Genomic DNA, 24,885 nt, shown 5'->3' with positions numbered 1-24,885 from the left:
ATAGCCTTTAATTTAGTGAAACGTTTTGGTCACCTTTTTCCTATTTCTTTTTCACAGTGTCTACACGTCAGGTCATGGTGAGGAATATATTAATCATATATTTATATTAGTTAGTTAGTATGTTATTACTATATTGTTATTAAGTGAACATCAGTCCATGTGTTACAAACAAACAGCAGAAATCAAATGCCGGGAGGAGGGAGAAGCCTGTCTGGGCAGGCTCTATACACTGCGGTCCCGGTCCAACCAGCACCTGCCGACAATCTCCTGATTAGGAGTGAGAGAAACACAGGCATACACACAGCAGGGGCCGGGTCAAAGACCCGCCTGGGTCATCACACCTGCAACTGAACACCTCCAAGAGAAATTGTGGTGGATTACAGGAGGACTAAATGACATATGCTACCAGTCTCCATTGAGAGGGGACAATGTGGAGGGGGTCACCACGTACAAATGCCAACACAGATGCACTCTAGAAAGAGCAGAGCCGGCTGTACTTGCTAAGGAGGCTGTGGTCCTTCATATGATTAGGTGAAAACGGCTCAAATCTATTGGCTGAGAAAATTGAGGGGAGGAGCGCATTAGCATATTAACAGCACGCGTGCTGTTAATATGCTAATATGCGTTCTGAGCGCGCGCGCGGAAATGCCGGAATGCGTTCTTGGCGCGCGCGCTGAAATGCCAGAACGCGTTCTGGGCGCGCGCGCTGAAACGCTGGGCGCGCGCGCTGAAACGCCGGAACGCGTTCTGGGCGCGCGCGCTGAAACGCCGGAACGCGTTCTGGAAAACCAAAACGCGTTCTGGGCACGCGTGCTGGCGTTTCAGAACGCGTTTAATTGAAGTCGAATTGTGGCACACTCGGCTTGCCATAGGAATATGGCAAGCCATCCCCGCCAGAAAACGGCATCATTTAGACGCGTATCACCTTCATTACGCCGTAAAAAACGCCGTAAAATCTAGAAAAACGCCGTATTTTACGCCGCCATGCGCAAAAAAGCGCCGCTTTTTACGCCGCAAATGAGCCTTTCAAGAGCGCGCGTAAAAAGCGCCGTTTTGAACATCAAACCGCGCGTAAAATACGGCGCTTTTGTGCACATCACAACGCCGTAAAATACGGCGTTTCTCTAGTATGCTAATAATCTCCGCCCTTCTTTTCTCTCAGCCAAGGCATTTGAAGTGTTTGCGCCCAATCGCTGAACAAGACAAGCAGACCAAATCAGTTCAACACAGATCTCCTCTCATTTGGCGTTAGTTGTAGCGTCATATTCATATAGATAGGCTATATATATTAGTAAAGGCAGTTTCAACGTTGTGATAACCGTGGTCCAATCGATAGAGACGCTTGCTATGTAGGGAAGAGGTTGTCGGATCGAATCTATATATTGTCAGGTTTGTGCTTTTGTCAGATGGTCACGCTTTTATGATCGCAATGCTTTTTAGTCCGCAAGCCAGACCTCCTGTGTTATAAGTTCCAAATTCAGTGCCTTTTTAGTCAGCCAGCCAGATCATCTAGGTGTCTTGTTACACGCTTTATAAGTTAATTATATTTAAATTATTACAGCCATGGAGCCTTTATTTTCGCGGAGTTATCGTAACATCCTCTCTTGTTCAATCGATATAAATACACAGTGGAAAGGAGTGAGAGGGAGCCATAGAGAGAGACACTGATGAACTGGGGAGCCATGCTCTAACAACGTTCAGAGGCTTGTAACAGTCTACTGAGTCTGACACGGTGCTTAAATGGGCTCTGGAGACGCAGGAATGTTGTTGGATTCAACTATTTGTGCATGGAAGCAAAAAAAATATCTCCCCATCAAGGCCAACAGCAGAGTAGCCGAAAAGAATAAACTGATATGAATGCTTCAAATATTAAAACCCGATTGATTAGGCCTATGCCGACATAATATCAGTCCTAATCCTGAACGCACCGTGCGTACATTTTTCACGGCATTTTCCCCCAGACAGACAGACAGACAGACAGACAGACAGACAGACAGACAGACACTTTATTTACCCCAAACTAACTTTCATAATCCAGCAGGTTACACAATACAAATAACTCTTACACAAATACAGACAGCCTATACAGTAGGCTAATACAGCGCCCACCTCAGCAAAAGGTAAAATGTAAAAAGAAGATATAAGCTACATTTAAAATACAGATGCTGTAGCCTACATAAAAATACAGATGCCACATGAAATATGAAAATAGGATGCACTGTATAAATATGCAAAACTAGGATATAACTAGGCTATAATGAGAATACTTGGTTAACTTACAATGACTAACTTACAATGACTATCCTCCTAAATTAAATTAGTTAGATGGAAAGATTTTTATATGGAATGATCCTGTCACTTTACTGCCACACATTGTGTGTGTCAGTAAAGTGATGAGGTAGGAGAATCCGTGTATGGTTCGTTCTTTGAATATTCCAATTTATAACAAAATCAGAAAAAAACTAATAACAGGATTGTTTTTTGGTTTTTCAGATTTGGTTTTGAAACTGAAAAAGGGCAAAAGGAATAAACAAATAAACGGCATTTGATTTTGTGTGTTGGTTTTTAAAACCCGAAACAGAAAAACAAATAGGGCCTACAAAAATAGATACATTTATATAGGCTACACCAGAAGGCAGAACGCAGCGAAGAAAAAAGAGCCAACCACCTAAACCAGCAATAGACTGTCTAATTATATTTAGCCTTAGTTATGGCCGCACTTGAACCTTATGGTGATTTTATTCCTGAACTATTTGACACTGGAAAGACACGATGCGATCAGTACCGCTATAAAGCATTCTGGTGCCCCGAAGTACTCCGTTATGATGGTGAGGAGGTTCTGTGTGGAGCACAACCTTCGAAGAAGAAATCTAGTTTCGCCGGCTCCCATGGGAAACAATAAAGCTGCCCATTGTAGAATGCGAGAGACTCGATGGAACGTTTGAAACGTCTTTATATGTATTATGATTATTTATTTTTTAACAACCTCTTGCCTACAGAGCAAGCGTCTCTATCGATTGGGCCACGGCCACGGTGACCACACTGTAGGAACTGGATTTACTAATATATATAGCCTATCTATATGAATATGACGCTACAACTAACGCCAAATGAGAGGAGATCTGTGTTGAACTGATTTGGTCTGCTTGTCTTGTTCAGCGATTGGGCGCAAACACTTCAAATGCATTGGCTGAGAGAAAAGAAGGGCGTAGGTTATTAGCATACAAACGCCGTATTTTACGGCGTTGTGATGTGCACAAAAGCGCCGTATTTTACGCGCGTTTTGATGTTCAAAACTGCGCTTTTTACGCGCGCTCTTGAAAGGCTCATTTGCGGGCGTAAAAAGCGGCGCTTTTTTGCGCATGACGGCGTAAAATACGCCATTTTTCTGCATTTTACGGCGTATTTTACGGCGTAATGAAGGTGATACGCGTCTAAATGATGCCGCTTTCTGGCGGGGATGGCTTGCCATACCGGAACGCGTTCTTGGCGCGCGCGCTGAAATGCCAGAACGCGTTCTGGGCGCGCGCGCTGAAACGCCGGAACGCGTTCTGGAAAACCAAAACGCGTTCTGGGCACGCGTGCTGGCGTTTCAGAACGCGTTTAATTGAAGTCGAATTGTGGCACACTCGGCTTGCCATATTCCGCAGCCGCGCCCGGTGGAAATGGTCTCATTGATTAGAGTGGAACCTATCTGCTGCGGTGACCGCGGCCAAGACGTGCCGCTGCCGTAACGTTGCCGTTAAGGCCTCCACACACCGGCGCCGCTGTGTGTGTACACCCGGAATAATGGGGGCAGACTTTTTTACGCGCTGCTGCGGCGCCGGTGTGTGGAGGCCTTTATTCCGGGTGTAGGTACTAGCCCACACCGGCGCCGACTAGCTGCGCGGCAGCGTTCCGCGCCGCGCCGCGCCGCCCAACTACTCTTCGAGCCAATGTTCTATTCCCGAGCGTCGCCGCCCCTGAAAAATCGTTTTCTAAAAAGCTGGTTTGTACATCCCGGGCCCCGTAGGCACCTCCATATCTACCCCTCACCACTGGATGTCGCCCACTTTCGTGTGTGATAAACAATTACGAGAATGGACGATGAGAGACATGGTCGTCGAGGTGGAAAAATATGTCGAATTGTATGACCAAAGTTCCCGTCATTACAAAGACAACTCCAAAAAGGTCATTGCCTGGCGAGCCATAGCTCTGGAGATTGGATCTTCAGGTGAGAAATCAACAATGGTGGACTAAGTACCCAAACCATTAACCATAATGGGAAATAGACGAAATCAAGTCACATATAATCACACCATGTAGGTAGAAACCAGATTACTTGTAATATATATATTTTTTATTTAAGGCAAGGCAACTTCATTTATATCGCACTTTTCATGCATGAAGCAGACTCAAAGTGCTTCACATAGAAACATTCTCATACAATAAAATAGATAAGTAAAAGAAAACACAGGCAAAGCTCAAAAATGCATTGTCATGTTGTCTCTCTGGATTTAAGGAAAAATAACATTAAGTGTCTCGAGCACTCAAATACAATACACTGGCTACTGAATCCAGCACAGCACATCACTGTATTTATCCCGAGGGATAAAAAAAAAGTATATATATATGTATGCAAAAGAGTATACCAGAGCGGGATAATAACTAGATTATAGGTCATCATATAGGCTGCACCATATGGTTCTGCCATTGCACACTTAGTGGCGAATTGAAATATTGGCGTGCCTCTCAGGATCTGCACGGAGCTCCTGGACCAGATTGTGGCATACCCCCTGTTCTTGTCTCCGTTCATTGATGGGGTGCACCCAAATCCTTCGTCTTCTCCTTGCCCGCCTACAGCGCAGGAGAAGAAGGGCAGCCCCCCTCTGTCTGGCAACAGTTATTTGTTCTGTTGAAATAAAAAAAACTCAATAAAATGTAAAAGAGCTTGCTCAATTAAAATGGATAACTACTGGCTGCATACATGCAAATGTGTGGCTATGTTAAGGTTATATAGATGGATAGATAGATAGATACTGTATTGGTCCCAATGGGGATCAATAAAGCCATCCAGGAGCTCAATACAATAAATACACACAATAACAATTGGCCTTAAAAGGTGACTGCACTATATACTAAAAAGGCTTAATAGAAGGTCCTGCAGTTATTGAGATTGTTGATGCAGTAGATGAATAATTGCAAAATATAAAATAAATAAGAAATGACAGTAAATAAAACGATAAAGTGCCCTACAAACTAAGTTGATCTGTTGCTTGAAAACATACTTTCACTGCGCAGATTATACATTTTTCCAATTATTCAGCCAAAAAGATGGAAAATAAATAAACTAGGCTACAATAGGCTACTCACCCATTGCGTTCCGTCTCTTTGCTGCGGTTGATTGACAGGTGACTTCCTGATTTTATACTGCAGCGCGGCCGTAGCGCCGCCTCCTGTTGGTGCTAGGGCCGTGCTTTTGACGCGCGTAAAATGCCCGCCGCTGTGCTGCGGCGCCGGTGTATTTAGGCCTTCAGAGTGGAAGCGATCAGCAGCGGTGACCGCGGCGCAGCCGTGCCGCGGCGCGTACGCCTCCGGGGGAATCAAGCCTTGAGTTTCAGTATGTAGGGCGTTCCGATTCAGATCGGGCGAAAATAAGTACTGAAAGGACCCGGATGGTGTACTCAAAACGGTCAAATCGCGAAGTGTGTGGCGATGTACACTTTTCGTACTCAACGGCAGCCATCTTAGCTACGTAGCGGAAGCGGGCAGGCCCAGGCTGAGCCAACGTCGGCACATTTTCCACATTAATAGAGTCATTTTGTATTTTTTATAGCTTTTTTTAGCTGCTAGGCGTAAAGAGTTCACCGTTCAAAGCCGGATGTTTATTGCGGGGGAGGAGCCGCGGCGGCAGTCGTGATCGTAATTTCCGGTTAGTGCACCACAGAGTATTCGATTTGGAACAACACTGACATTTGAAGATTAGCGCACTTAGTGAGTGCGGATAGTGTACTTCGTTTAAGTGTACTGATGGAAGTATGGATATAGAGTGGCGAAGTCACGCCCCTTCCGGTAGAGCTCATGGGACCTATGAGATCGAAAAATATGAATGGGTGTCAATGGAGAGAAAATAATTATTTTCTGGTCCCAGTCTTTATATGCCCTGGATTACACATATTTGTGGATTTAAATGATAATTTTTCATGCAAAGAAAACTAAAATTTATAATTTTAGGTTTTATGTGAGGCCGCTTTGTGAACGACAGCTCTTCGCTGCTCTTGACGCATATGATATACGTCACCACACCCGCACTTGGAACTCGGCACAGAGATGGCGATCTCTCTGCCCCACTTCACCGCTTTTTCCAAGGGGAGGATAAAAGCATCGAAAGAGGTGAAAACCATTATTAGTCGGGGCACGTGCAGAGTTTCAGTTGGGAAGATTGTCGGTCTTCTCCACGCCAGTCGCAGGGAGAGTGACGTCACATACGAGCCGTGTAGTCTTTCTGGTTGTGTTTTCTGCCTTTATCTGAACAATTGCACAATAAACGGTCGAACTCTTTGCATGAAAAATTATCCTTTAAATCCACAAACAACATATGTGTAATCCAGGGCATATAAAGACTGGGACCAGAAAATAATTATTTTCTCTCCATTGACACCCATTCATATTTATCGATCTCATAGGTCCCATGAGCTCTACCGGAAGGGGCGTGACTTCGCCACTCTATTGGAACACGGCACTGGACTTCATAGCAACAACAAATATGGATGCCCGCATGGACCTCTTTGCGTTTCTTTGCTGAATCAGATGAATCAGTTATTAGAACTGCTTGCGATGGTTGAACATGAGAGAGAATTTATCAGGTGATGTTTATAATTGTAAGCTATAATGTATCGAATAGTAAGTAAGTACAATTTATTTATGAGGCACATTTAAAAACAGTTTTCACAAAACCGACTGAAACCGTAAACCATGACGTCATCGCCCCACCCCTCAACCCTCTAGCCAATGACTGTTAAGCCCGCGGAGTCACAGAACTCACAACAAATAAGATGATGGCGGACTGCAGGCTTGTAATCGTTCTGCAGCAGATCATGTCCCTTGTTGGATTGCTAAGCCATTATTTATTGAGACTGTTGACTGACTGTTTATTTGTGTTGTTAGTGGTTCGGGGGGCAGCCTTTATGCGCATGCTCGCCTCTTCTTATTTCATTTTCTTCTGGATTTCTGTAGCAGAAGCAGCGCCCCTTATGGGCCTGGCATGTGTACTACCGCGTTTCTACAGATCTACCCGGTTTCGCTTGACTCCGTCTTTATGGAGATACTCCGAAACCGGATAGATCGAAACCGGAACGGTTTCGCCCGTTTCGGCTTTGTGTGGACGGGGCCTTAATCTAGTGCGTGAAACGTGCAGGAGACCCATGCTACGTGATCTAAGGGACCTGGGAGCTGAGTGGTGATGGATGAGCTCTGTAATGTAGGGCGGGGTTAAGGGCTTTAAAAACCATAAGTAGGGTTTTAAAATGAATTCTGTGCTGGATGGGCAACCAGCGGGGAAATGCTAGGATGGGGGTTATATGATCCCGCTTTCTGGATCCAGTCAGCAGCCTTGCTGTGGAGTTCTGGACCAGCTGAAGGCGAGAGAGGAGTGAGTGAAGGAGTCCTAGTTAAAGGGAGTTGCAGTAATCAAGCCGTGATGTAATGAAAGTGTGTTATTACTTTTTCCAGATTGTGAAATGATAAATTGGGTTTCATCTTAGCAATGACTCTGAGCTGGTAAAAACTGCTCTTGACTACAGCAGCAATTAGCTTGTCAAAGCAAAAATTTGAGCCAAGATGACACCCAGGTTTCTGACGTGGGGTTTGACGTAGGGGGGAAAGAGAATACCTTGGTTGGCCGCGCGAGGGACTTTAGATTTGGAAGGGCCAAATATAATGACTTCCGTTTTGTCATTGTTAATTTGGAGGAAGTTACTTCCCATCCAAACTTTTACCTCCTCAAGGCAGTCAAGGAGGGTCTGGAGCGAGTCTGCAGATCTGAGAGGAGGGTATAATTGCGAGTCATCTGCATAAAAGTGAAATGAGATGTTATGCTTTCTGATTATATTACCTAGAGTGAGCATGTATAGGCAGGAGAGGACTGGGCCTAAAATGGACCCCTGGGTGGTGCACTGTCCCGTGGGCCTGTGAAAGCAAATCCGATCTAAACAGTACTCACAGTCCAATAAATGAAAGGCCATAGATGTCTCTGGGGTGTGTAAAGTGATATTAGGAGTGTGTATGCATGTGAGATGTATGTGGTGAGATGTACTCTTCTCTGTTGGTTGAGCAATAATACGGAATGAGGGAGAAAATAGTGTTTGCATTTGAATGCAGCAAGGCATTCTAAAGCGTCTTCCGAATGGCAGGGGCTGATACTCCTTATTTAAGACATGAGAGGGGTCCAAAGCAATCTTGCCATCCTGAGGATGTGTTTAGCGCAACTGTCAAAGAAGTGAACCTCCATTGTGTGGCCCACCAGCTTTGAGCAAATGCTCAGAAGTCTTAGTATCCTGTTTTTTAACTGGCCAGAGAGGCCACAGAACCAAACTGCCCCCCATACTGCAGTATGCTTTGTATTGTGGATGTAAAGAATTGATGTAGGATGTCCTTACTGGCTCAAAAGGATCTAAGTCTTCTCAAAAAATAAATTCTCTGTTGGACTTTGTTGCAAATGTAATCCACATGCTGTGACCAGGAGAAGACACTATCCACATATATCCCTAACTATTTGAAGGATGCTGACTGTTTTATGGATATGTCATGAATTTTGACTGGAGCAGGTGTGTGTTGAACTGTGCCAAAAATGACCTCCTCTGTTTTGATGGGATTCATTGTGAGGGTTTTTTGCTCTCCCCATTGGACCAATCTCTTCACACTCTCATAGTAGAGGTCAGGCTGCATCTCCTCTGTCTTCAGGGCCACCAGTGCCGTATCATCCGAAAACGTAATGAGGTATTGGTCAGGGGTACTGATGGGGTAATCGTTGGTATAGATTGTGAAAAGCTGTGGTGAGCTCACACATCCTCTACTGCTCGTTGTGACCAGGGGGGGGGGAGTGTGTCTTGTTAACTCTGACCAGCTGTTGCCTACGGATGAGGAAAGAGTGGTTCCAATGAATAAGGTATGGATTAATGTCCAACTGTTGCATTTTGGAGAGAAGTAAATCCAGTTTGATGGGATGGAAAGCAGAGGAGTACTCAATAAACAATACTCATAGCATATGGTTTGTGTTTTGGTAAGTCCAGGTGTTTAAGGACAAGGTGTGTAAGGGTAGCGACGGAATCATCTGTGTTGCGGCCACACCAATTTATATTGGTCCAGTTTACTCGTCACTGACCTGGAGAGCAAGGGGAAGATGATTATTTTCAGTGACTTCATCAATATAGAGGATAGAGCCACGTCGGAAATCATTGCATTGCTTTGGGCATGTTTTCTTTGGAAGCAGGATCACATGTGAGGTTTTCCAGGCAGTGGGGACAGTGTGGGTCCAATGACTGGAATATTGACTGGCACACATGGGCAAACTCTTCACTGTACGTCTTCAGGACAGAGGCTGTGATGTTATCAGGACCCGTAGACTTCCGTGCGTTGAGGTGTCCAAACGCCTGGGCAACCTGCACTCCTGATATCTGTACACTGTCATCAGGGTGCACAATGACTGACTTGAGGATGTCTGTATATCTTTCTTCTGTCCCAGAGACTACGAACCTGATGAATAAAGGGTTCAACTCCACAGCAGATGCCAGCTCATCAGTTGTTATGAAGGGCTTGTGTTGTTTACTTACAATTACAGCATTTAGCGAACGCTTTTATCCAAAGCGACTTACATCGGTTAATACACACATTGACACACCGACGGCAGAGTCAACCAGGCAAGGCGACATCAGGAGCAGTTAGCGTCAAGTGTCTTGCTCAGGGACACATCAACACTCAGCTAGGAGGTGCTGGGGATTGAACTAGCAATCTTTCGGTTACAAGACAACTGCTCTACCTCCTGAGCTAAGCCGACACAAGTTTTCCTAGAGTCATTAGCCTTGAATAGTTCCTCCAGATGTTTTTTATGTGTGTCCTTTGCCTTCCTTATCTTCCCTCTGAGTTCCTTATCTTTCCTCCTCAGTTCCTGAGTATCCTTTTGTTTGAAAGCCAATTTTAATTCATTCATTATTTGTTTAATGTCCTTAGTTACATATGTTTTATTGTTAAGGTACACTCTGACAGTTTTCGTCGGGATTATGGATTCCACGCAGACGTTTATATAGTCTGTTGTAACAGTGCATGCTGAATCCAGAGTGCTTTCCCTTAGCACCTCCCAATTAGTACAGTCAAAACAGGCACCCAGCGCATCTTGACTATCTTGAGACCATACTCGTATGGATTTATTCTGAGGCATACTGCTTTTTAATTTAGTCCGATAGGTTGGAATGAGATGGATCACATTGTGATCAGAATTTCATACTGGCGGTTTGCTTCTGGATGTGTATGCATCACTTTTGTTCGTGTAACATTCATACAGTATATTCTCCTTCCTTGTTTTGCACTTAATAACCAGATGAAACCCTGACAAAGCTTTCTCCAGGTTACAGATGTTCAAATCACCTAAAATTATGGCAGGGGCTTCGGGGAATTGTTGCTGTAGATTGCACAAATAATCTGCTATTGCAATTGCGGCGCGATGTATTTTGCTGCTTGGTGGGACCTAAACAACAAATAGCAGGATGCAGCCAAATTCCCGTGGGAGATAAAATTGGCTCAAGCCAATGGCTGAAAGTTCTCATTAATGTATGTGCAGACTCCGCCCCCTCGGTTTTTCCCTGAGTTTTCATTTCTGTCTGTGCGAATAAGTGAGAAACCTTCAATATTATAGAGGGAATCCGATACAGCAGCGTGCAACCAGGTTTCGGTGAAACATAGCAGGGCCGCTTCACGGAATTCAAAAGAGTACCTGGCATATCTTCTTATTTCCTCGATTTTATTTTGGATGGAGCGTAGGTTTGCCAAGATCATGGAAGGTAGGGCTGGTCTGAATTTCCTCTGCCGTAGTCTCCTCCTGATGCCGCCTCGTCTCCCTCGCTTCCTCCTCTGGGTTGGCTGACCTCAGCCGGGGATCGAAGGGAGCAGTCCGGGCTGTTTTCTCCACGGACGGTGTATCTTTCTTCCCAGTTCTTTTGGTACATTATCCAGCAACGCGGGGGGTATTTGATCTGAACTTCTTGACGTAATCCCGAGGGCTAGAAGTATGTTGCAACCCTAAACGACAGGTTGGCTTGTGTTGTAACGTATCGGTTGAGCCAAACATTGTCAGAATAAGTGATGCCAGTTCCTGATAGTGGGGTACAGATACTGGCTAGTATCACCGGCTACGCATAGAAACCTGATTTGCATGCAACTATGTTTCTCCTTTATTTAATTTATTTCTTGCATGCAACCTCTTGCGGGCCAGAAAAAAATTAAGAGGGGCCGCATTTGGCCCACGGGCCGCTAGTTGAATAGGCCGGCCATAAAGGGTGGGGGACGGCGCTTGAACTGTGTGGGATGGCCCCATCTCAACGTGTTGTCCAACCACGATGGTAGAACGCACCGCTCTAGCCAACATGCATAGCGGTCGGAGAGAGGGCGAGCTGACAGCTGAGGAAGGCTGTCCAGGAATAACCCGTATTCCTCTGCCCCTACCGCCTCCACACAGTGTTCGAACCAAGGGGGGCATCCCATGAAAGGGAGGGGGCTCAGCATGCTTGGTAGACGTTACAGAGTCAGTCGCTGTACAAACAGCGAGCTGTCTAGATGCCGCGCTCGTGCCAAATGGCCCGCTGAACCATGGTGGACCAGGCCATATGCCGGCCGGCCAAAACGGCTATAGGCTGGCATAGCTGGAGGATGGTGCTGGAGAACCGGGAAACTTAAGCCATCTTGTGGCTTCCTCCGGGGCGTAAGCCTCCCTGCCAGCCGACAAGGAGACCAGGGCAGAGGAGAGCAGGGCGATGTTGTTGACCGCCGCCGCAGATTAGACAGATTAGACAAGGCAGCCACGGCGTCTTCCACGTCAAGGCACCTGTCATCCCGGCGCCAGAGAGGCGGAACAGGAAGAGCAATGAGGCCCTGAAAAGGCCCCAGCTCTCAAGGAATCGCTCTTTAATGGCCCTGAAAAGGGCTGTTGGTCTGTCACCTCGCCCACGCCGCTGCCACAAGGTTCTAGAAGTTTCGAAGTCATAGCTGTTGATAGTACAAAGCTGAAAGAAAAGGGAGGATGAGCGGCGGTTTAAGCCGCCTTATATACACGGTGCCATGGGAAATGTGGGCGGTGCCCACGGTGATTGGTGCATAGTTGAAATTGCAGTGCATGCAAGCACGCGCACGGGACAAGCCCATAAGGCGAAGCCCAGACGGCCTACATGAAATAGAACTTTGTCGGTGGCATCTTGCTTTAAATATTGTCGCCGTAAAGGATTATGGGATACCACTATCTCCTTTCCTTTCGTTAAGGTTGCTCAGGAGTAACCTATGCTAAAGGAGGGTTCAAGGATGCATCGAAGCTCCATTCCTAAGCATTTTTAGAATTCAAACCACCTTTCCTCAAATTACTTCCGGGTCATCTCGTTAGGAAAGGAAAGGAAATTTCCTATGCAAAATAGAGAATTCGTAGAGGCCCCTCGTGTCCCTGGCTTCTGAATCACACCATTATTTCTGCACAAAACTCTGAGCAAAACTTCGACCCAACAGAGAGTTCAAAGCACTCTCCTCCGAGCTTAAAGGGGACCTATTATGCTTTTCGACTTTTATGACCTATAAACGTTGTTATAATGATTGATAGTCATGTTTAACCTAGGGATGGGCCGATAGTCAATTCTATCGACTATCGACGATAGATGGATTCCATCGTCGATCGTCTCAAGTTGCAGATAAAAAGGCGATAATTATATTTTAATAATTAATTTTTAATTATTATTATTTATTTATTTTTAAAGCGCTGTGGTAGCTATTTTTACAACTTAAAAAGGCCCGCAAATTGTAATTGAAATAACTGGCACCAGTGGAAAACATACTATGTAGCGCTGACCTGCCGTATTCACTCACTGCTGCGAGAGGAGAGGGGCTCGAAACCTACCGGTCTGCTCGCACGGCGAAATGACATCACACCCCGCTGCACCATTTCCGGGTCACAGCTGAGGTAAATGAGCTGTGTTCGAAATCGTTCCCTATTCACTCACTCACTATTCCCTATAGTGTTCATGATATAGTGCACTACATAGGGAACGAACAAACGAGAATTCGGACACTATGCTGAACATTTCTAAACGTCATTTGCGTCAGTAAATGCGCCGGGTATTTGTGTGACGCAGACAGATGCGCCCAGATCATGTAAACAAACCGGGCACTCTCGAGGAAAGCCGGAGACCTCTTCTTCTCCTCGGAAAAACACGACCGCATTGCATTGTGGTATATGGGAGTAACACGTAGGGAACATATGTACACTCAAATTTTGGGTATTTTAAGTGCACTATATAGGGCATGAAATTAACCAGTGAGAATTCGAACAACACTACAAAATGGCGAGCACCCTATATAGTGCACTAGTATATCCGTGATAGGGAACGATTTCGAACACAGCTACGACCTGTGTGTCATCAGCGTGTCATCATGACAGCGCCGCCAGCGCCGACGCATCGAAACTTAAATCAGCGGAGGCTCACGCTGGTCCAAGGGGAAGACCATCGTAATCGTTTTTAAGAAAAAAATAGAAAAATAAATACGCGATTTTTTTCAAAGTGATAAATTATTATAAATAATTAATATTATACATTTATTATAAAGTTGCCCCCCCGATAGCATCGACTATCGGCGATCGCTAGGGAGCGCTATCGGACGATGGAAGCTTGTAGACGATTGCCCAACTCTAGTTTAACCATACACAAAAAACGATGTAGATATTCGGGAAACTCTTCCTCTCATCTGGGCGCTTTCAGCCTTCTCTGTCAACGCTCCGTTTCGTCCTTCTCCGCCCCCTCGCCCCCCTCCTGCCAACCCAACTCTGTTGTGATTGGTTACCTTCCTTGCGAGCGAGCGGGCAGATTTGACCAGGCATATGGGGGCGTGGCAAGAGTACGTCTACGTAGATGTTTCCCGGAAATGTGAACAAGTGAATCGCAATCGTTGTCCCGAGTGTTTAGCGCTCTGCACAGCCACCCCAGACTGTCAGCAGGGATTACGTCGAAATGCATTTACGTCATTATTTGACACTTTAGTATGGTTAAACATGACAATCTATCATTATAACAACGTTTATAGGTCATAAAAGTCGAAAAGCATAATAGGTCCCCTTTAAGGTCCAAACCTCCGAAATTACTGGAAACTCCGAGCGTTTTGAAGGCGGCATAAGTGCTGCGAGACAGGAAATTACGTCACAAGTGCAGCTCAGAAGGCTGGTGTCCGAGGCATCTTGAACACACCATTACTGCTACTATAGGAAATGATAGAAGTGAAGGGCATGACTCCAAGTGAAGACCCCCCCTCTAAAGCGGTCGACATCTATCGTGACACATGGGTTCGCTTTTTAGGTAAGTACTTCATCGTCCGATATTTCTTGCTGACCTTAAAGCTTTGCCTCCCGATTCTCCATTCCATCGACCCTGAATATAGCTTACCTATTAGCATACCAGGCTAACCAGTTCAACCATTAAAGATCTATAAATACACGACGCTGAAGTTGGCATCCGATTCGGCAATTGCTGGTCCACCTTAAAACGGTCGTGATTGAAAACCACCTAGAATCTTCAAATCGGTCCTGATTGAAAACCACTACACCTACTAGACTCTTCAAATCTGGACTACATTATCACAGTGAGGCAGTGGTGTAGTCTATTTTATTGTAGTGGGTATACTGTGATGATTCCCTCCCAGCCTCGTACAATCCCGTCCCACCGGTACGTGTACGTGTGTGGCGCTTATGGGGTGTCGCACCACACTCTCCAACGCAGGGGTCTACAACCCACTGATTTAAGAGTATAACGATTATCAACAATCATGGAAAGCTGACTATGTTTATCAGTTTTAATAACAGTATGAACAAATAGAACACAAAAATGACGAGTTGTCCTTTGTATATTAGTAGCAATAGCACATGCTAAACAAGGACAAAATCTACTCAAAATAATTTAATGAACTCTTTACAACCATGGCTAACCAGTGCATGAGAAGGAGATGACAGGAGACTAATGTTTCACTTTTTCAATTGCTCTAATTTGAGCTCTTACTTTTGTTATCTAACATACCATACAGTAATTGAATAGTGTAAAAGTGTGAAATTACTGCACCTTAAAAATGACCATGAATTAGCTATACTCATTTGCATAGTGATTAACATTATGAATTTCAATTGTGTATACCAACTGTATGTTGGCTGACATTTACCTAACTCTTTTCCCCTCCACTCTAACCAAGGGTGCCTGTTTTTAAATTCCCTAGCCTGACACCCAGTCTGAAAGGCTGGCCAGGAGTTCTCATCTAAAAGTAACAAGGAGATATAAAGTGGGATTAAAACATTGTCTTCTGTTGACTACTTATTATGTTGTTTACACATTAATATGGGAGGACTGGACACACACACACACGCGCACGCGCACGCACGCACGCACACGCGAGAAGGAGGGGCTCGGCCCGCCAACTAACGTGCAGAGATGCAGGGGCAGCTTCGCGCTTCGTAACAGAGACAGGGCAGAGCGCGAAGGGGGGATTTTATGAATGGTGAATGTAGGAGATAACTTCCCCTGCTTAAAGTATTTTATTGCAGTTATACCCAACCGGTATTTGCGAAAAATAAACACAGAAGTGAAAGATCTGTCACAAGACGATTGATACGTATCCGTGCACATTTTTAAGTGGGTATACGGCATACGCAAATCCTGGTGCGTTCCTAGTGGGCATACGGCGTATACCTGCGTATCACGTAGACTACACCACTGCAGTGAGGCTATACATTATGTAAAACATAGTTTCAGATTTTTGAAACCTTTACCCTATTTGTGAAAATGCAATGCTGTCTGGACCCCTAAAAAGCATTCAAATGAGCCTGTATTGCATTTTCACAAATAGGGTAAAGGTTTCACAAATCTGAAACTATGTTTTACATAATGTATAGCCTCACTGTGATAATTTAGTCCAGATTTGAAGAGTCTAGGTGTAGTGGTTTTCAATCAGGATCAGTTCTAATGCGGTCTGGACCCCTAAAAAGCATTAAAATGTGCCTTTATTGCATTTTCACAAATAGGGTAAAGGTTTCACAAATCTGAAACTATGTTTTACATAATGTATAGCCTCACTGTGATAATTCAGTCCAGATTTGAAGAGTCTAGGTGTAGTGGTTTTCAATCAGGACCCGTTCTAATGCAGTCTGGACCCCTAAAAAGCATTCAAATGAGCCTGTATTGCATTTTCACAAATAGAAAAAAGGTTTCACAAATCTGTAACTATGTTTTATATAATGTATAGCCTCACTGTGATAATTTAGTCCAGATTTGAAGAATCTAGGAGGGCTCCAGAGTGCGCCTAATTTGGGCGCACATGCGCCTAGAATTCGGGGTAGTGCGACCAAATATTTTATTTGGGCGCACCGGTGCGACTGAAAATGTATCTGGTATAATTATAATTATTTATTTTTTTACAGAGCAGTCTATTCATAATATTGTAATGACCACGGAAGAGGCAGTGAATGAAGTATTGATTAGACAGCGATTTATTAGATACCTAATAAACCGTTGGAACACGCAAGACCGGTAACAATAGCAACGCCGGTGAACAAACCCGCGAAGCCCAATCCAGGGGCCTGTACTACGAAGCTCGATTAGAGGGTTAGCGAGGTATGTTGAGCTGAAAGCCTGGGTTAGCTGTACCATGAAAGTCGATCTCTTTAAGCGTCGCTGTATCGCCATGGTGACTTATGCCGCTTTTCCACTGCATGGTACCAGCTCGACTCAGCTCGCATTTTTGGCGTTTCCACCGCAAAAACATGGTATCTGGTACCTGAAGTGGCTGCTTTTTTTAGTACCGCCTCGCTCTAGGTTCCAAGCGAGCTGAGCCGATGCTAAAAGGTGACGTCGGCAGACGGCCGGCCACTGATCGGCCAGAGAGTGTGACGAAGTCACGAGAGCGACATGGCAACCATGCTGGTAACAGCCATAGCAGCTCCGCAGCCAACATATTCCACTTCTTCAACTTCTTCAACATGCCAGCTAATAATACGAACACGAATACCATCGCATCGATGTCCTCCATTGTTGTTATGTGGGTTCTGTCCCCACGTGTGGGTTGCGTAGGTGTTGTTTGCGTCGCGTACATAAATACGTCACGGCCCTTTCGCGCAGCCGACCCCGCCCACGTCCAGGAGGTACTATTTGCGGTGGAAAACGACCCGTGCTGCTACCGTGTCGAGTCGAGTCGAGCTACATGTGCGGTGGAAAAGCGGCATTACGCTCGCAACCAAACCTGGTCGGGAGCAGCTTTTCAGCGAGTCTACCCGGAGATCGGCTACATATATCGGCGTGCGCAGCTTCCTAGCCCCTCCTCCGATAATGGCGTCACCATTTGTGGGTGTTCCCATGGACCTCGGCGCACTTATCGTACAGGCGTCTCTCCGGAGACAGAGGGTTTTTCGGGACAGAACCGATCCCTTGGCATTGTCTGACGATATTCTTTATGAGAGATACAGATTCGGCATTTATTTAATGGTCAAAATATTATTAATCAATGGCGTAAATATCGACGGTGCAACCGGTGCAGCTGCCCGGTTGCCCCCCCCCCGTCAACAACTTAGCGCAAGGCAGGCACGGTCCAACGCCCCCCCCCCTCAACAACTCAAAACTTGGGTGCACCATAAATACGTGCTGGTGCACCCAAATTAAAAATGTTGGCGCACCAGTGCACCCAAGGAAAAAGTTGGTCTGGAGCCCTGTTAGTGGTTTTCAATCAGGACCGATTTAAGGACCAGCAACTGCCGAATCGGATGCTGCGAATCGGATGCCAACTTCAGCGTCGTTATAAATACTTGCTATGACTTTGTAGGACCTTTCTTTGTACCTTTGTGGTCGCAGGACGTATTCTACACATGAAGTAATGGATATATAGTTTTTAGTTTGTTTCACCAATTGGACGTCATTTAACTTATCTTTAGTTCATTTAACGACCAGACAGTACAGCAGGGACCAGCATATCATTGGTCTGCTGCTTGATACAGTCTGTATTATTTGGAACTGATAAAAAAACTATTATCACTCAACGATGACCTCTGAAGGGATAAACATTGATTCATGATAATGATAGTTGAAACATTGGGCTATTTCGTTGGATTACTAATTGATGTATACAAAGTCTATATGATGTACAATTCAAATTAAAGGCTTGCCAGAGCTTTGACCCCAAACAAACCAGTCCGCTAGCCTGGTTCTACCAGACTCTCGTACTTCACTTCATTTCATTTCATTTGTACCGAGAGTCTGGACCTAATCAATTGACAAACGTTAACTCACTTGAAGGCGGGTGTCTGTTGAAGTTTAAAATGATTGGATCTGCCCAGTGCCACTCTGGACCTGCCATAACCAATCGCTAACGTTTGGTTGTGACGTATGTCATGCGCCGGGAATCACGCGCAGGTTGTACACAAACCAAACACCTTGCGCGTCTGCACGAAAATGTCCGTCAACGACAGCTGCAGGTTTTGTTCGTCGAATTTAATTTATCAGGGAAAAATTGCACATTGTAAATCAACTACCGACCTACAACAACAACTCAAACTGGCGCACGACTTTATCGTCATTGTTCTCAGACACGCCCTCTGTTCGCTGATTGGGCGCCGCTGTGGCGGCCCCAGAAAACCAAATTACATACAGCAGGTCCAGACCTATTATGAAGGGAAATTCAAATTGAGCGGAAGTACTTAGGCGGGCGGAGCCAGGCTACCATTCCGCTGCTTTGGTCAGAGATTGAGCCAATACTTCATACATCCAGGCCCAGTTCCAGAACATAATGCCTATGGGTGCATCTGAGATTACAGGGGGTGCACCAGTACTATCCTAAAACCAGCTACCCAGCTTCAGTTCAGACTTCGCTTTTTACACAGGCCTTTCTACCAGTAGATAGACAAGCACTTCTGGGTAGTTCTACTGACATGTTGGGACAAAAAACATTTACTGTGCTTAAAAGATGGTATCACATCACGTCTTGTGATGTGGAGAACATTTCAGCTGGTTTATTATATTAGTTTATTGATATCCAAGCTTTGGATATGAGATGGGTTTCTGATGTGTGAGGTGTAAAGAAGAACAGAATTCTACACTGAAAAGAAAACATGTGACTGCAATGCAAAAATAACCAAATACCAGTTTGTTTTACATTAAATAACAGGTGTGTGTTTATCAATTCCAAAAAAAAAATCTCCAGAAATCAATTGTGTCGTTAAAGATTCAAATAAAACTAACTATTTGCTTACTTGTGTGCAAAAGTCAGTGAACCCTGAACTGCATTGCTTAAATCGAGCAGGTAAATACAATCAGGTGGGGCACATTTAGTGATTAACCTGAATGGGTTCACTTTGGTGAGCCTAAACCTCCCTGGTTTGATCTGTTTTATTGCCGCCCAATTTCTTCCCTAAAGATCTGCCATTACATTGGTCCATTTCATCACTACATTTGTCCGGAAAATAAAAATGTGGAATTTATAAACACACATCTGTTATTTCATATAAAAAATACTGGTAATGACAAATGAATTAATAATGGTTAAAATAAATCAAATTCGAAAAGGCTCAAGAGGTTAACATGCTTTAAAGCAGCACTGTAGCCTTGTGCGACCAAATAATTTAACATTGTCATCCACATTTAAGCTTAAAAATAAAACATGCTCTGTATTTATACAAGCAAACCACTAAATGTCACAAAATAATTTTACATTATCATTCACAAGATAATGCTTGAAATATATCACTTTATGTCTAATACATCTAGTTTCTATGTAAATTTCACCTTTTGAATTAAATTACAAAAAAAGAGCTTTCCCCTGATATTCTTATATTATGAGATGCACCTGTATTTGAACCACTTAATGTCAATAAGTGCTTATTCTGCTGCCCAATTAGTAATGTTATTTTCACAAAGTAATCAGTAATACATAGTGCCTTTCTTAAAGTTCACAAGATTGTAAATAAATACAATCAAAACACAACTGGCAAATATGGGTTCTTATGAACATAACACATTTAATACATTAATTAAATAAGCTGTTATTGACATAGCTTTGTGAGAACAAATTATTTTACATTGTCATTCAAATTGTAACTTTTGCAGCCTACCAGCATGTAGACAACAAGCTGTCAGCAGCCATTTTCTCACACTGTCCCATGTTGTCCAGTATTCATGAACAACAAGCTGGAGAGTGGGAGACTGTAGGAGGTCCCAAGACAGTGGCACACTTGATCCACCAGGGGGAACAGGATCCATCCTCCTCCCTGTTCTGGTTGATGTCTGATGTAGTTGATTCTTCTGCGGTGTTCTTTTTGAGCCCTTTTTGGATACCCATTGCTAAATGCTTAATTGTTGCTGCCGAAGAAGTTCGATGTCACCATAATTTTTTAGATACAGTAACTAAAAAGTTGGTATTGGCGAAACCGGTTGTAATTTTTTATTTTGAGGCGGCAGGGGGTGTTGTCACAGCTAAATGTAACTAATAAAGTAACTTGTAATCTAATTTAATTACTTTTAAAATCAAGTAATCGGTAAAGTAACTAAGTTACTATTTTAAGGAGTAACAAGTAATCAAATTACTTTTTGAAGGTATCTGTGGCAACACTGGCCAAGATAAAGGTATATCATTGTTTTTCAGACTGACCTCTGACCTCCATATTTGTCCGTCTGCAGGCTATGCCAACGAGGTGGGCGAGGCTTTCCGGGCCCTGGTGCCGGTCAGCATGGTAAGGGCCACCTATGGTGTGGCCACCGTCTATGTCACCGCTGACGCTGTGGACAAAGGGAAGAAGGCGGCGGCGGTGAGTGTTCACACATGAGTACTTGAATAGAGGACGATTCACTTGTACTCCTCTCCTGCAGCAGAGGGCAGGACAGTGAAGGTTTGTGGGACTTTCTGACTCCCCGGTATGCAGCCTACCTGTTGCGTCTTGAACCAGGTGCTTGACCCACTTGTATCTGAATTCACTGTAAGCCGCTTTGAAGCATTGGCCAAATAACAGTAATAAACAGTGAATGGAGTCCAAGACAAACCGGGTTAAGGGATCAACAGTAAGGGTCCGATGGCCAGGAACTGGTGAACAGTATCTGGGGATCAATCTTTGGACAGTAAAATGTTTAATTTACTGTTCTGATCCGGCCAGTGCTAAACCATTTTGGAATCTCAATCCTCCTGTGTTGGTTATTTGGCACAGGCAGAACTGGTGAAATTCAACTTTTGTTGTGTAATAACAAAAGTTGAAATCGATCTATGAACACAATATGAGCAGTAGTTGCAGCCTGTGCCTTTCTGCATCATTATTTGTAATGGGTTTATATTGAATCCAAACGTTTTAGTACTGAATGTGTTGGTGTGGTTGTTCTTCCCTATAGGCCCATGGAGACGGCCCTGGGAGGACAGCCAAGGTGGCTGCTGCTGTGGTCGACACCTTTGTGTGGCAAGCCCTTGCGTCTGTGGCCATCCCCGGTTTCACCATAAACCGTGTGTGTGCCGGCTCGCTCTACCTGCTGGGCCGCACCACCAAGTGGCCCCTGCCCGTCCGCAAGTGGACCACCACGGCCATCGGCCTGTCCACCATCCCCTTCATCATCACTCCCATAGACAGGTGAGGGGGTAAAGACTCGCTGGTACCTACAGTAAACCCTGTCCACCATCCCCTTCATCATCACACCCATAGACAGGGGAGGGGGTTAGACCCGTCCACCATCCTACTCATCATCACCCCTTGACAGGTGAGGACCAGTCAAGGAGGACCAGTAGGACGGTTAGGGGGTTAAGACTCGCTGGTACCGACATGTTAAGTAAACCCCCTTTTTGGCAGGGGAAGTTCCGCCTACCAGTTACAAGAAATGCATCTGAACAGTCTGCAAGGTTCTAGAAATAACAGACCCATTGTTTTCAGCAGGAGGAGGGGTGTGGTTGGACAATGTGGTTGGACAATGTGGTTGGAAATGCTTTGACACGTTCATGCATGTATGCGTAGCGTTAGCAGTAGGCTGTATCATGTGTCTCTGACCAGACCGCTGAACACGGTGAATACATGTCTCCTCATGTCCTGCAGATCTGTAGACTTGCTGCTGGACGCCAGCCTTCGGAAGATCTACGGGGGAGGAGAGAAGCAGGACTGAGGGGGAGACCCAAGAGGAGGAGAACAGATGCTGTGGAGGCCTGACACCTCATCCGGCTCATGGTCCTTTGTGAACTGTGCAATACAGTGCTGGTTCTTCCAGGAGTACAATGGTTTTATCTTTATTAATGCATCCACACAATATACAGATTAATACATTATTCTTGTTGACAATGCTCTATTGATCATAAATAAAGATTTTTAGATGCTTAGTAAGAGACTTTCCAAAGTATATAAGAAATGATAAAAACAAAGCAGACTATATTTTTTCCATAAACTTTCACCAGTACATCTAATCTGGGACTATCAGTCATTTGTTTAAAATTAAATCTGAAAATTTGATTGTAAGGATTACTCTGCTGAAAGAAGGGATGTAGTGGATACGAGCCATGTTCACAAAGGTCAAACTCATGTTACACACACTGGTGGTTTATGAGCCATACTCTCTGCTGCTATTGTGACAGCATGGTGTCCACCATGTTACGCTCTTACTGTAATATTTCTACTTCTTTCACTACTGTTTCACACAATGTGTTCACTTGTGAAGCCATTTCATTAAGCACAAGAGATCGTTTTTTTTACCCATAGCAAAGTGTATAGTCGATTGATTTATCGTATGCCTTGACATTAAGGTGTACTTTATTTGAATGTTTGTGGCATCTTGTCACGATAGATGTTAATTACTTTAAATGTAGGAAATATGTGGATGATGACCTAGCTATTGTTAGTGACCTCACATATGTACGATGAGCTCACAGATCTACACTGGGCTTTCAATGATATGGTTTACTCAGGCGTAATACATGTATCGTTCAAGGTATTTTGTATTGATTATTAGGACTTGGTAAATCATTCCTCCATAATCGGTCAATGGTTTGGAGAAAAATTGTGTCACTCAGTCAGGAGTCCTAGATTAAGTCCATAAAATCTCTTCTGTCCAAATACTTATTGCTGTATAAATGAGAAGAATGGTAAAGACAAATATACTAACAAATATATATTTTATTACTGTTGGGTGGCAAGTGTATACTGTAGCTATGCAAGGGAAACATAGGTGGGACCTGTAAACTGGGCATTCAACTATAAGGGAATTTTTCAAGTAGACTTTTTAACCATCTCTTTTCTTTTAATGTTTTGTTCTGTTGCACTTTGTCAAAGCTTTAGGTTTACTTTTAAGTGACACGCCAATAAATCAGAATGAAAACCTATTGATATATTTTCATATTTTAGTTTGATATGATTGCATGTTTTTTGTAGGGGTCGTTTCTGTTATTCTAGACAAGATAATTGTAAACACAATAAAGTTTAAATACTGCAACAAAAAAAAAAAGAAAATAAATAAGTAGGATTAAAAATTGGTTTTTAAATGTTATGCTTTGGCAGCTGACATCTGACTCTTGCGGCATAAATTATGGCATGATAACATAACATCTATTTTTTTGATCCCTACCGCATTTTTGATTACATTTGTAATACTAGCCTGCTCTGCAAGAAAAAACGTGTCACTTACATTTTTACAATGTCGGTTCAATCCAAGCTGCATCGATTGCCACCACATCTGATGCAAACGATCAACCAGAGCATCGTTTAACCACTCAACAGAAAGACCATTCCCGCGCTCTCACACAATTTTACGATGACATTAAAATGTCTGCAAGTTAATAAAAGCAAATTCCATCTTGACTAATTTTGAGGGGCTGCGTAGCGGGCAATGGCATACCTGCGGAGTAGAGTGGGGAATCCAAAGTGACTAATGCCAATAAATTACCCTGATTGAGTATGCACGTGGTTGCTGTCACCAATTATTCTAATCAAGCACTTTTGTTTTGTACGTGTCGAGCTTCACCAGAGCTTTTAGCAATGGCTCGGTTTTTCAACGTTTTGGTGGCATATGTAGGCCTAGCTGTAGTCCAATCAGGTAAGATCAAAAATATCCTATGTTTCACTACTTTTTGCATTGTAAGAATAAATCATTCGGTCGTTGAATAATTTGAAAATATGTGAAATATATTACCCTCGTTTTCACAACTAGATTTAAAGAGTACTTCTCGCACAGACGGGTTGCCCTACCACTACCGTGGACAATGGATTCTCCCCAACGACGGTCATCCATTCGGGGAACAATCAGAAGAAGACTCGCTTGAGGCACGGACCACCTGGCCCGCTGTGATGCAGACCGCTGCTCTGGTGGTCACCGAGCAGGAGGCTCCACAGCTGGAGACCAAGCAGGAGCCGCACGACCTGGAGGAGCAGGGTGAGCAGAAGGCCTGTAGGCCTACTGCAGTTCTCAATCATTGTTGGGAGCATACTATTGATGGATATTTCATTTTATGAATATTTTTAAAAATTATTAGGCCTACTATCTATTTTCTTATAACTTGATTTGGCCTAACCTTCTGTTTTGCACTGTTTAACCATTATACTGCCCATTAGACCCTTAAAGGCCCACTATGCAACAATTGTAGCCAAAATAACCTTAATTATGCAGGTTGAGAGTCGTTCTGATCGTT

General features: G+C 44.1%; 1 protein-coding gene and 1 long non-coding RNA gene across 2 annotated transcripts; both read left to right on the top strand.

The window, feature by feature from the left end:
- Positions 1-2,344: 2,344 nt before the first annotated feature.
- LOC132455522 (uncharacterized) lies at positions 2,345-2,554 on the top strand. Its single transcript, XR_009525261.1, has 2 exons — positions 2,345-2,417; positions 2,473-2,554. It is a non-coding gene; the product is annotated as an uncharacterized LOC132455522 (long non-coding RNA).
- An 11,868-nt stretch (positions 2,555-14,422) lies between these two features.
- mtfp1 (mitochondrial fission process 1) lies at positions 14,423-23,747 on the top strand. Its single transcript, XM_060048861.1, has 4 exons — positions 14,423-14,576; positions 20,922-21,049; positions 21,621-21,853; positions 22,310-23,747. The coding sequence occupies exons 1-4, from the start codon at positions 14,489-14,491 to the stop codon at positions 22,374-22,376; spliced, it is 516 nt and encodes a 171-aa protein (XP_059904844.1). The 5' UTR covers positions 14,423-14,488; the 3' UTR covers positions 22,377-23,747.
- Positions 23,748-24,885: the final 1,138 nt, after the last annotated feature.

Source organism: Gadus macrocephalus, chromosome 4 (assembly GCF_031168955.1).
Source record: "Gadus macrocephalus chromosome 4, ASM3116895v1".
NCBI classification, from domain to species: domain Eukaryota; kingdom Metazoa; phylum Chordata; class Actinopteri; order Gadiformes; family Gadidae; genus Gadus; species Gadus macrocephalus.
Note: the sequence above shows the minus strand (reverse complement) of the source record. Positions and strands in the feature narration are given on the sequence as shown.

Excerpts from the sequence above, each read along its gene's own strand:
- mtfp1 (XM_060048861.1), top strand. The coding sequence starts at position 14,489 with ATGATAGAAGTGAAGGGCATGACTCCAAGTGAAGACCCCCCCTCTAAA. Across the intron at positions 21,050-21,620 it reads AAGGGAAGAAGGCGGCGGCG|GCCCATGGAGACGGCCCTGG; the intron begins GTGAGTGTTCAC and ends TCTTCCCTATAG. Across the intron at positions 21,854-22,309 it reads ATCATCACTCCCATAGACAG|ATCTGTAGACTTGCTGCTGG; the intron begins GTGAGGGGGTAA and ends CATGTCCTGCAG.